Below are 13,205 nucleotides of genomic sequence, written 5' to 3'. Positions count from 1 at the left end.
ACAGGCAAAGAAGCCAAATGTACCAGGATCACAGAGGCTACCATGTCCCACTGCGCAGTGAGCCATCTCCTTGATGAGGATTTGTTGGACTGAAGTTCGGATTTCAGAAGCTGCTGATACCCTAAAGTCTGCCCTGATGAATCCGAGCGTCTGCATTGGTATAATGTGGGAATTATTCCTGTATATCCACAAACCAAACTCCAGAAGAAGTTTGTACAATTTGCGTTTGTTTGTGAAATGGCCACATGAATGAGCTGGTGCTCCAAATGGGAGTGTAATTTCACCCCATTCCAATGAAAGATTCATACTCAGGTCTCGGGAGGATAGCTCATGGGCAACATGCTCGCCTTGGAAGCAAGAGGACACAGAGCAACACAAGTTCGATCCCCGGGTCCGCGCTTAGAAACCGCTGGGTATTAGGCGCGTTAGAAATAACCTGTCATATCATATCATACCTGCAGTGCTATGGCCTTGGCAAGCATTAAATGGGAGTTCCACGAATTGGTACTGCTAATCCTGCTTGGAATTTGAAAACGTCCTATGAGTTGGTTTTATCCGGTCATGATGATTGGCATCTAGAATCTGTACGATTGACACGAATTGTCTCTTATGTAGCATTGGAGTAATCAACAATAGGTTCTCCATCTGGTAGCAGATCACTTGAAACTATCTGTTTAGTGACGTCAGGTCTAGATCTAGCCAAAACCATACTGATGGACCCCCTTGAGTACTGGAAAGATATCTCCCTTCTCAATCAGTGTCCGGATCTAATTCTCGACGAGTGCAACCCTGTGATCTGGTTCCATGTACCACTGGGCCACCATGCACCCACACTCCATATGTAGTGAGGAAAATGTGTATCCATCGCCTGGCTGCTTCATTATTATTTGATCTGCTGTTTTGGATGATTCTCTGGAGAAGCGGTGTGGAGGCGGGCTCGGGGGGCAGAGGCATTTGACTGACCAGGTACCAGTGTGGCAACAGCACGGCCATCTAGTTCTTAGGTTCCCCACTCTTGCAACCTCAGGTTCTTTAAGAGTGGGGGCTTGTTTTTCTTCAACTGGTTTGTTCATGGCTTACTCTCTAAATCACACGACTTGTTCCCTGGGGGATGTTTATAAGACTGGAGCCTGTGCGTCAGTTTTTTAGGTAGATGCGCCTTACTTCAATTTGGCTGTGTTGATTGAATCCTTCCCTATGCCTGACCTCAGGTGCCCCTCAAGCCCCATGTTTCTCCGCCTCTTGGTGTAGTCCACCTCTTGTTTGCGTCACTGTGTACAATGTCTGAAAACCCCTAAGCATTTACTGGGCCAAGTGCAACTCAGACAGAGTGTCCTTCGCAAGTAGATCTGAACCTACAGTAGCTGTGCTCAGCATTGCGCACATCCTTACATCCACGGAGTTCCTTGGCGTCATGTGTTCTGAGGCCATGGAAGCCTTCCCAGCCAATGAAGCGAGCATGGAGTGCACTCGAACCATCCCTCTTGTTCCAACACCTGGATTCCTGCACCTGGCAAGTTTTGGACATAAGCCATGGGAACCCAGTCTCCTCTAAGTCCTTCCATTCGCTGTTAATCACTTTCTTACCACTGGCATTGGGAACCAAGCGGGCTGGTTGTATTTGATCAGCATATTTCCTTCATCGTCCACCTGTGTCTTGAGCGGGGCCCGCTCTCTGGGCACATAGCAGCTCTCGTGCCTCCTAGGAGATGGAGACTGAACAAGAGGCAGACATTCCCCTACTTAAATGCCTCCATTTTGTTAAATGTCGATGTGCCTTTCCTCCTGTGCATGCCTACAAAATCTATTGCCAGGAACATGCAACAAACCGGTGCTCTGCCCCCACAGCTTTCCCTGTCGAATGCCTCATCCAAAATGGAGCCGTTTGGGGAAGACATCGGCACCCCATCGTCCAGTGGCATCGCTAGGGGCAAGCGTGCTTCTGGCCCTGCCAGTGCAATAGAAGCGCCTCATATTTCTCTCTTGGGCTCAAAGCCACACCAGCATCTGAGGCAGGCATCGGTTGCCCCGAGCCCCAGCCTACAATAGACTCCCGGTGTCCAAATGCCCATGTGCTCCACTGCCATAGAGTCCTCTACCAGACCTGTTCATGTCATACAAACAAAACAACAGGATCAGGGGTGCTTGACTGCCTCGTCATAGGATCACCAGGAGGGGGCGATATGGGCAGAAAGGAGATGGAAAGAGACAAACTGGATTAGAAGAGGACAGTCATGCGTAAGGTTTGCCAAGACCTCATCTAAATGAGGAATGTGGCTGGGAAGTGAAACAAGGATGTCCTATTTGTTTTTATTTCTTTATAGCCTGGCTAAGATTATAATATTGTCTTGCCCGCATAGCTCTATGAGTCATACTTCACCGCCCCTTGACTCTTTCCTAGTGAGCCCAACTGTTCGGTTTCGCTACCCATGAACGAATAGCATTGCTTTGATCCATTGGTTTGATTTAAGATTATGGGCCGAGTTGCTGGGTTATGCGTGAATGATGCCCAGCAGGGGCGTTGCTAGGGGGGGGCTAAGGGGGCTATAGCCCCTGATCTTTTGGTTGTAGCCCCGGATAGAATCTCAGGAGCTACAACCAAAAGACTAGCTAGCCCCCAGTCCCAACAGTTCCGACATCAGCGTAGCCCCGGGTCTTTTCCAGACCTAGCAACTCCCCTGATGCCCAGAGTCCAAGGTATCTCAGGTAGACTTGTGGTGCATGGGTAACCTCATTGGTTTGCCTTGCGCAGTCACCCTTCCAACGACGTGAGACTTCCCACCCTTAGCCCCTCTTCTAGAGGGCCATTTCCAAAGAACCCATGGCCAGGATCAGGGAGTTCAAATTCCTGGCCACAGAGTCCCGACACTCCTGGGAAGCATGAGCTGTGAAGATGCCCCCTTGGTTTAAACTATTTTTTTTAGAATTGTGGAGGATAGACCCCAGGCACCAAAGACGCTGATAAGTCTAAGCCTCAGGAGGATAGCTCAGGGGCAACCTGCTCGCCTTGGATGCAAGACACACAGAGCAACACAGGTTCAATCTGCGCTTAGAAACCTCTGGGTATTAAGCTCGTATTAAGCTCGTTATAAATAACCTATCATATCATATCAAGTTATGTCATCATTTTCACTGCAGCGAAGGGAGCTCACAAGTCTTACTAGGGGACTGGCAAACAGGATAATCTCCCCCCCCCATGAAAACAAATGATGCAGTGCGCGCAGAGGGGCTGTTAGAGAGCTGGCAAAAGAAAAGGGACTATCTAAAAGGAAGGCAGGTGGCTAGGGCATGCGCACAGAGGAGCTGTTAGCTTGGCAAGAGAAAATGGACTATCTAAAAGGAAGGCAGGTGGCCAGGGCATGCACACAGAGGAGCTGTTAGCTTGGCAAGAGAAAAGGGACTATCTAAAAGGAAGGCAGGTGGCCAGGGCTTCAGCTTCCTGTGCTGTTTTATTTTGCTGTTTTCAATGTTTGGGTGATCGTCCTGCAATAGTGAAGAAAGGTGGGCTTTGGATGTAGGAGATTGTTTTCATGTTATCAGTGCATAAGGTACCCTTAGAAGAACGCTGGACCTGTTTGTGGCTGAGTGCCTCATCCTAGTCTTTCTTTCCTTTTTCTTGCCATGCTGGCTCACGACTAAGTAGTGTGTGGTAGATACGTATCTCAAAGCGTAAAATGAAGTACCTGCTGCGTCCTGCACTAGCGGGACATCGCTTTTGGCCGGAGTTGAGGTGGTTAGGACCTGCGTGAATGCTGGGGTGCCACTGTTCGGGATGACGAGACCTCTGCCCCCTCCCAGCGTGGCACTGAACAGAGAGTACGACAGGCAGGTGGGTGCGAGCAGGTAGGGGAGGGTAGACAGGGGAGACCTGAGCAGAGTTTGTGGAAAAGATGGAGGCAGTGGTGGAGGCGCATTGTGAGTGGTAACGTCGTCGGTGACAGCAGCAGCAGAAGAGACCAGGCAGCCTGGAGAGTGTGGAAAAAAAGCAGAAACAAAAGAAAACAGGAGAAAAGAACCAAAATGAGAAACCCAAACAGCAAAAGCAAATCAGATGGAATGGAGACGTCAGTAACAGAAGAGATAAGCAGACGCAGCAGCCAGAGACATGCAAGATCTGGTGAGAAACACGGCCCTGGCGGGGAAAGCACATGGGTCCTGGGCTGGGGGTAAGGCTTAGGGGTCAAACATAAGCTGATAACACTTGTGACAGGGCACATTGGGTACACGTCATGTAGGATGGGACAGGTAGACTGTGAACTCAAGACAGACAAGACACATGCGATAGGACTAAGTAGCAGATTATAGATTCAAGATTATTGGACAATGGGGTTAAGGAAGCTTAAGAGAAGAGAGTGTGGCAGGGTTATGTCTCACAGAATAACCTGTCGAACATCATAGACATTTGGTTCGGTCAGTAAAGGACACTCAAAGTAGGTGCCTATAGAACATGGCGAAAGATGCTGCCATACTGGACACTTGTTATTCGGTGACAGTCCACAATGAGTTTAGAGATGACCTTCCATATTAGGAAATGATTCAGGAATTTGAGAAGCCTCCGAACATGTCGTTGATTGTTGCCAGTTATTTGCTATCCTGCAATGTTGACCTGACCTGTCAATCGTCGCTTCAGTTCTGTTGGATTGCCAATGAATGGCCTTCGCTTGTGACTCCAGAGTACTCCGGGGAGGAGGCATGCTACTCTTTATGGTGGTGGCAGATGTACATGTTATGATGCAGTGGGTGTCTTTTTCTTTCAAGCCTCTTAGCTTGGCAATTTTGCTGATATTTCGCGTTCTTTTGGCTGACACTTCCGTCAAAGGTCCCCGCCTTTTTTCCAACTACAACTGTACCGATGAAAACTGGCTCATGTGATGACATAGACTGGAAACACTTATGTTAATTTCAGTCTCCACGTGCAACTGTCATCAACACAAGGAAAGTTTCCACTTTTAATCTGATGAAAGTCATAGCATCAACTATGTACCACCATTTCATCCAGATGAAGACTGTGCTACATCACATTTTGTTGCCCCACTAGTCGAAACGCAAACTCTTGAGTCAACACTGATGCACTCTTCCAAAAAGAATTTATTTTAGAGCCAACTTCAGGGATGGATTGGCCTACAGAGAACTCTGGAGATTTCCTGCTAGGCCTCTGCACCCTGGCCTTTTTGTGTCTGGTAACCTATTTTATTTCCCAATTTTCTGATAGGAAAAGGATTGGGCGTTCTGAAAATGTGTAATATAGGGCCACTTTGAAAGCTATTTCCAGGGCCTCTTTTGGTTCCCTGTCCACGCCTGGCCAACTTGTATACATTCAAAGGAGCTTTTTCAGTATTTTGATAATTCTTCGTAACATTATGATTTCGATTTGATTCTAGCTATTTATCTTATTATATATAAAAATGCAGGCATCATGTTTGCTTCCAGATGACATGTCTTGTCCCTAGTATGAATAGTATGTTTTCTCTGGCGTTTCTGGGTTTAATATGGCTTGTTATATTTTGATTAAACCGTTTTTGTCTACTTTTTCTTAATTCTTTTTCCTATTATCAAAATTCTTACTGTGTTATGTTAAATATTTTCTTCATACATGTGTTTCAAAGAGGGAGCTCCTTTGATCATTGTTAGTTTGGCGCAGTCATCCCTCCCTATCCGTGGCGTGCGCGGGTTTGAGAGCTTGGGCTTAGTGCAGCTGTGTGTGTGCTTGTACACTTTCTTTGGGGGTGCCCAGATCTGTGATGGGGCACAGGCATATTTCCAAATCCCTCTGCACTCGGGGTATTCAAAAATGTCTTCTTTCATGGTGTGGGAGATAACAGATATGACCAATATTGTGCCCAATATTATCGTTCACCTTTCCGGCTCCGCTAAGCAATGGTACCCTGTGGGGTTGGGCGCTCATCGACAGGTTGTTTGTAATTTAAGAGCTGAAGCTTTCTGGGTTGCCTTCCTTTTAGTGGAAGGAGGAACACTAAGACAGGTCCTACCCTTTGGGACTTGGAGCAACCGTGGCCCTGAGTGGGTTGCTCCAGAGCTAGGGAATACCTTTGGGTTGGCCGTAATCAAATACAGCTATTCCTGTAGTTTTTGCCCCCTCCATTCCCTACTATGTGAATGAATAAAACAATGTAATTTAGCGCAAGAGAGAGGGGTTGTTGGATGATATATTCCTACGTTTAAGGATTGCCTTTCTCTTGCGTTCTAGGAAATGCTGGGTTCCAGATTAGGCTTGGTTTCAATATGCGGATAGAGGACCTGAATGGCCAACATGCCTATTTCGTGTAGGGTTGTGTCAGCAGGAGATTTCCCAGCAACTCGTATGCCCTACACTGGAGCGGGGGCCTTTCTGAGCAGACTACACATCACAGCATCGCTGGTGGCCAGGGCACTGGGAGAGAGCCTTTCACCCATTCTGGGCCATGGGACGCCTCTCCATGTACCCACCTCACGTTCTATCAAGACCACCCAGATCATGCTAACAAGGGTGCGGTCTACAGGCTTTGTACTTTTCCTTACATTTCTCGCCCAGTTCATCCATACCTGTGTTCGGTCCTAAAGAGAAGCAACTCTATTTCTAGGGGAATTGATTTAAAAAAGTGGTCAGAAGATGTGCATAGTTTCTGCTAGGGATTCATTTTAATGTGTATTTTTTTGCTTTATTAAACTTCTCATTTTGTTGCATTCAATTTGATGATGTGGGTCATTGTACCTTATGGCCTATTTACTCATGCCTGCACATCACATCTGGATGGAAGCTTCATGTCCAGTCTACTACCAAGCATAAACTAAGGGTGACTCCAAAAAACCATGTTCCGCTCTGCTTTACAGATGTGTCTGTATGGTACCTAGGTTCACCTATCCTGGTCTTCCACTCCTGAGGGTTGGGCAGGATCATCACAGATTCCTCCATGCCCTCAGGTTGCCAAGAGCACCCTGAGGTTGGAAGCTGTCTTCTCAGAGATGCCTGTCATGTTAGAGGGAGCAACCCTTGTTCTGGCTATTTGCTTCTTTGCTGAGCGAGTAGGAGAGGAAAGGTTTCACTCAGATGTTGGCAAGTACGCGTGGCGGTGAGTATATCTTACCTCCTGATGTGCTCTCGTTGCCCACTGGAGTGCTGGAGCAGCTTCGGTCCATATTGGAGGACTCAGAGGACATCCCCCCAGGGCTTCCGGCCCCAGTGTAGTCCATATATTCATCTGTTTCTGTGTCGTTGGTGTTTTGGGATGTCTGGAAGGAAGCCGGTGTACCGGAGGACGCAGGGCTGGAGACCATGCTGCTAAAATGTGAGAGATTGTCGCTTCGACCAGTGTGCGGAAGAACCTAGTGAGAAACGGGAATGTATGACATCACTTGGAATATACAGTTCCCTATTCCTATTCGTACAGGGTTTACCATATCTCTTGATGGAGAATAGACCCCTCTACTCACCCTGCAACCATAACATGCATATACATGGACAAACCGATCACATGTGCATGGCCTTCACTAATGTACTCTCATTGCTATTTGTACTCTGGGAAGTCCCAATGAACAGCTCTCTTACATTGTGACTTAACTTCTACATATGTTTCAAACCAAGCCTCAAGAGGTGTCAGGTGGTGGTACAGGCAGAGCTGACTATAGTGTATAGAGTGATGTACAAAAAGTACACCCAGTGCTGCATGTCCAGAACACATAGCGCTGCATGTACAGTATAGACATCACTGCAGATTGCTGTCTGAGGTGAGGCCTTGATGTCACTTTCTAAGGGCGCCACTGTCTATGCAGGGCGTGGGACATCCCTTTCTGGCATGAGCTATGATATTTGGGAGCATTGAGGTGTGCTGTGTGCGCAAGTGTGGCAAGTTGGTACCTGTCCAGGCACGCGGTCGAAGTTCTTCCCCAGCATCCTCCTCATGTGCTTGCGCGCGTGCGAGGTCATCTGGTGCTTGAGCAAGAAGGAGAACTGGCAGCTGTCCCGTATGCAGTGAAAGTGGCTGTTCACCTGGTTGTATTTGCAGCCTGCAACAAACCATGCAAATGTGGGTGCGTTCGGAGAATGGACCCTGCCATACCAAGAAGAGCATTGAGCGAAGCGCCAAAAGCAAAAGTCCCAACCTTTTAGAGAAGGATCATTTACTGCCCGTGCCCTGCCACGTGGAAGACAACCTGCCACCTCCCCCACTCCCACCCCTATGGATGTATGAATTAAAAGTTCAAAGGTGGAGCAGGGTTACCTGCAAGTATCCATGTGTCTGATAGAAGACTCTTCCTACCCCAGCAGACGCCCCGGTACACACTGTAACAGTACCCCATCAACATTCTGGCTAGGAGCAAGCTTCGACCATGTTACAGGCTTTCGGCTATGGTGTAAGGTTGTGGTATGCAAGCATTGAACCTTTTGTTGACTAGCCTTTCTAATTAAGACTTATTGGCACATGGAAATAATTGTTCTCCTCCTCTCAGCCAATCAGAATGTTTAGAGTGCAGTCAATAGCTACTGATATTGACTGCTTCCTGAACATTGTCTTCAGAAGCAGACAGGGAAACAACAATGCAATTTTCAGGTTTTATTTTGCTTCAGCAAGACGCTTCCTCTCTGGGAGGATCTTTTTTGTTGTTGTTGCAACGTGCTATTTAACACACGAAAGCGAAAGATAAAACATTGGACAATGCTTTCACTTTCGTATAGAGAAGCCATTTACTTTTAAATGACAACTCATGCAGGCTCGTGTTAAACTTGTTCCAGTTTAACCAAGTTTCAATTAAAATGCTTAACTTGAAGACAACTATGTTATTTAAATACTACAAAATAAAACCACATTTAATTTACTAACTCAGTTTCCCTCTTTACATTATTCACTCTTAAAGCACACTCTTTAACTTCACAATGAAAACTCCAAAAGATGTATTGCTACTACCACCATGTGCTAATAGCCTCTTAGACCTCGGTAGGGGTCAATATCGCTTGGGATAATGACCCATGCCCAACCTATGGCCCTCGACTTGGTGGCAGGTCATTATCCCGTGATAACAACCCCTCCCTCAGTCTATGTCTATATTAGTGATCTTCCCTCAAATAATCAGATGTAGGAAAATGCTGGTATGTCCATTCTAACACTCGATTTAACTGGGGCCATGACACGATTTCCCCAGAACAGCAAAGTCTATAATCATTAATTGCTGGAACTCAATTTGTCTTTTGTGTTAATTGAGTTGTTGATTTGTTTGACCATTTAATATTTATTTTAACTTTTATTGGAGCTGTACTTACTCTGCCTGACAGATCACTCCACAGGGCATCCTAAATTCATGGCCCCATATTACCAAAGGAAGGCGAGCCATTGTTGGTGACAGGAAGTAGGGATTCTTTTACCGAGCAAAGGCAAAACCAAATCTGAGGTTGGACTTGTGCTGCCTGGCTCGTAAGAGGCCTCCCAACTGTACAGGCAGACATTCTCAGCCTCCCACCCGAAGAGGTATTTGATGATGCATATCATCTCATGCATCAGAAAGCCTTAGCCCCCACTCCCCCATACTATGCAGCCTAAAGGTCCTACAGACCCCCCCCTTCATAATTCAGATGACTCTCTATAATCCCCAATAGTTCACTGTGACTCAGTCCACCACATAGCAGCACACCTGGAATGCTCATGACTCCTAATGCTGGTGCGGTGCAAGGGGTGGGCACTGTGAGGGGCTCACACGACTGTGATGGTCCTCGACCTCAGTGTTCTCAATCCAACACCACCTACAAACACAAACCCCACACCCTCATCTCTACTGAGTGTTTTCTATGCATAGGTAAGTCTTCTGGACTCTAGAAAGGAGCATGAAGTAGATGTGGACAGTCACTGTCCGTGGATGGTCTCATGTACACCTGCCACCACACGCGCTGTGTACCGATGCATGCGGTTCGATCTAGTATCCGTGACACTTGCATGCTGGCTTCAGGGTCACAAAGGTGTGTGCTGGGTAATTTGTGGGAGACACTGCAGAGGGGGGTGGCGAGTAGAACTGGAGTGTTCTGTCTGGCAGAGTGTTAGTGTGTAGCTCTGCGGGGTCATGATCTGCTTCCTGATCTTGAGGCCACTTTTCCTATATTTCGCTTCCCTTGCCACCGTGACTCATCTATGAGGAGGTGGCATGGATGTACTGCAATGTCCCTTTGGGAGAAGGGGTGGGGTGCTGTCTTAGACCCAGCTCGACAATGAGGCTCAAGCATGAGTGCAACAGAATGTAGACAGAGGCCTATTGGTCAGGGGACAGAGGTGTAGAAGGCACCGCTAGTGGGGGATAAGAGATTGGGCGGGAACTAAGGAGGAGAACTATACATATCCATGGAAAGCCAATCTCATTTATAAGTAGATAGAAATATGCAGAGAGGCCCAGCTAAGAGAGGGTCAGAAATGCACAGAGGCAGCTATCCTTGTGGGTGTCAATAATGTGCACTTAGCCCAGCTATGAGAAGGGCACTGATGAATAGTTCAACACCAACTATTGCGAGGTGGGGGGCGGAGATGTACTTTACGTACGCCATTTATGCGATGACAGAGCTGGACAGTGTAGACCAGGCATGCAAGAAGAAAGGAAGAGATGCACAGTAATGTCCAGAGACATGCAGCCAGGCACACATTTAAAGGAGGATAGACACATGTAGAGACTGGCTATGAGGAGAACAGGGATATGAAGCAAGGATGCAAGGTGGAAATGTACAGTCAGCCCCAGCCATGAGGAAACAGATATGAAGCAAAGTAAATGCATAGAGTCAGAGGTGAACAATAAGGCTCAGATATGAGGTACATGAAGGACTATCTATAATGGGAAACAGATGTGTGGTGGCATGTTACCTGCTCTGCCGCATTCCTCACGTTTTGTGAAGTACTTGAACCCGTTGGCTGCCCTGCGCTCCGCCTTCTCATGCTTTTTGACGTGCCAGGGTAGCTTGGTAGTGATGTTGGTGACGAAGTAGCAGCCACTTCGCAGACAGTGGTAATGCCCACGCATCCGGAACTCGCAGTGCTAGAAGAAGGAGGCGAGAATGTGAACCACAGGCACCTCGCGGACGTTACGCCATCACCACCGTCCTGTACGGCAGACTGAATGCACCAGCCACTCTATCTCCCCTGCTTGGTACCGTTCCCTAGCCTACCCTAAGGGCATTGTGAGATCCAGTAAATCTGACCAAATCTAACACAGTGCCCTCAACAATACCAGTTCCCTCTGGGAGTCAAACCCCCTCCCAGGCTCTTCGGGGCTTACGCACCCTAGTCATTCCAGCCACCCGCCCAGTTTCTCCCCAGGCATCATGAAAGACAGGCACTAAATCTACATCCTGTCCACATCTTTAAAAAAGATTCAACCGCAGGTAATCGTGGGAGCTCAAAAGCCTCCAATAAATTCTGTGCACCACCACTGCTTCCACTCGCCTCCCGAGGGCATCCTGTGAGCCGAGCAGCCAGCTCTGCCACTGCCAAGGCCTTCATGAAGCCCATTCACCATGTTTCGCCTAGTGGGGAATCCAGGCAGACAGCGAAAGCATTCTGGCACCATCTTTCAAGCCAAACCATGTGTCCTCCGGCCAGCCACTCACCTGCAGGGTATTCTGGGAGTCAGGCAGTTTGCTACACGCACAACTTCCCCTTAATGCTGCTAGGATACACCGCCCTCAGACCCACTGCAAGCTCTTATTACCATTTGCTAAGTATGTCCACCTGTAAATAAATGGTCCCATATTCCAACACACCTAAGGGATTTCCCCTTCCTTCACACATGCACACACTGCCCCTTTGATCTTGAAACATGATCTCTATCTCCCTCTGCCCTCCTCCCTTCCCCCCGCCTTTGCTTCCTGTGCCAGCTCACCTGGTTGGGGCACAGGCACTGCAGTGAGTAATACGCAAACTGATCCCTGACGTTCACCAGGCTGTTGTTGGGGTTGATGTGGTCCAGGCAGTGGGACTCTGCCTTCCCCGAGGTCTTGCACACATACTTGCAGTTACCAAAGAGGCAGTGGAAGTGGAACTTGTTGGCATATTTGCAGTCAGTTGCCAGACATGGGTCACTGCAAAAGTAAAATGGTTGGTTAAAATCATACAATCTCAAATGCTTCACGTGATTGATGATCAAAGGTTATCCACAAATAACTGCATACCCCCTCCAAGCAGGACATGCCAGAGAGCAGGCCGTGCTCAACCTCAAGCATCTCCATTCTGCCATATTCCGCCTCCCCTCCTTTGATCACCCCATCATTCGCATGGCCTTGTGATTGCCCATGAGTGCCAACATTCTGTGAAACTCGCTTCCTACACCCATGGCCCCTTCATTTCGCAAACCTACTCCTTCAAATGCAGAGCCTACTTGCTCCAAGTTTCCTTAACTTCCTTCGCCCTTCTGATTTTAACTGCCCAACCTCTTCCCCATCTCCCACACAATTCATCCCCTCTCCCAAAGAAGGGGTTCACAGCACTGAATTCCCCATCACAGTGTCTGTGGCAGCAAACCTCTGAGATCCCGCTGGAACTGTGAATTCGAAGGCACTTCCCTTCCCTCGGAATCTGAGACGGATGTTCATGCTGCGTGAAACTGACTAGACAGCAAGTCAGACCACTGAGTGCAGGGCACGTGCAGTCAACTCGTAGGTGCACAGGTGTGAGGTGGCTGGCTGCTTGTCCTTCACGAGCACAGCCTCTTGGTTCAGAGCCTGTTGACTAGTGTCTATAAAATGTGCATGTATTACGGCTAAAGCCAAGAGAAAGCTGTCTGATGAGACCGAAATCTCTAACCTAGCAATGCAATACCCAAAGGAGCTATTACGCATCAAGAGTAAAAATAGTCTCTACCCTGAAAAATAGACTATCTTAAACTAATCAGATCCACTATACATTTATCAGTTATAAGTAAAGAAATCAATACGTTGATTTGAATTCATCAACTGCTTTGTGTCATAAGAACACAATTATCCTTATGGAAAAGTCTAAGGGCCTGAATTACACTCTTAACAGAGGTTATAGCTATTTGAAATAAACCTAACCTAACCTGAATGTGTCTGCTAAACTTAAGGCCCCATCTGTTTAGCTGTGACATCATTCAATTCATAACAGGGAGGAGGGTCCCTGGAGGAAATGTTCTCTTCAATCCAATATAATGTAAACATGCACCATAATAGAGGAAATGTTGACTCCTGAATGAGAAACATGTAAAAGGTGTACGGGCGCTTAAAC

General features: G+C 47.6%; 1 protein-coding gene across 8 annotated transcripts in view; it reads right to left on the bottom strand.

The window, feature by feature from the left end:
* The window catches only part of CASZ1 (castor zinc finger 1), a 1,374,833-nt gene that overhangs the window by 9,673 nt on the left and 1,351,955 nt on the right, over positions 1-13,205 (bottom strand). For 6 of the 8 annotated variants that reach the window (XM_069609955.1, XM_069609956.1, XM_069609957.1 and 3 more), the window contains 5 exons: positions 11,848-12,046; positions 10,833-11,004; positions 7,856-8,004; positions 7,086-7,323; positions 3,684-3,965 (listed from right to left, as the gene is read on the bottom strand). In XM_069609955.1, coding sequence (XP_069466056.1) covers positions 3,684-3,965; positions 7,086-7,323; positions 7,856-8,004; positions 10,833-11,004; positions 11,848-12,046 — 1,040 coding nt within the window. The remainder of the gene's footprint in view (positions 1-3,683; positions 3,966-7,085; positions 7,324-7,855; positions 8,005-10,832; positions 11,005-11,847; positions 12,047-13,205) is intronic. The other 2 variants (XM_069609960.1, XM_069609961.1) reach the window with 1 other exon arrangement.

The sequence above is a fragment of the Ambystoma mexicanum genome, chromosome 8, assembly GCF_040938575.1.
Source record: "Ambystoma mexicanum isolate Mex_15411 chromosome 8, UKY_AmexF1_1, whole genome shotgun sequence".
NCBI classification, from domain to species: Eukaryota; Metazoa; Chordata; class Amphibia; order Caudata; family Ambystomatidae; genus Ambystoma; species Ambystoma mexicanum.
The sequence above is the reverse complement of the archived record's forward strand: the minus strand, read 5'-3'. Positions and strand labels throughout refer to the sequence as shown.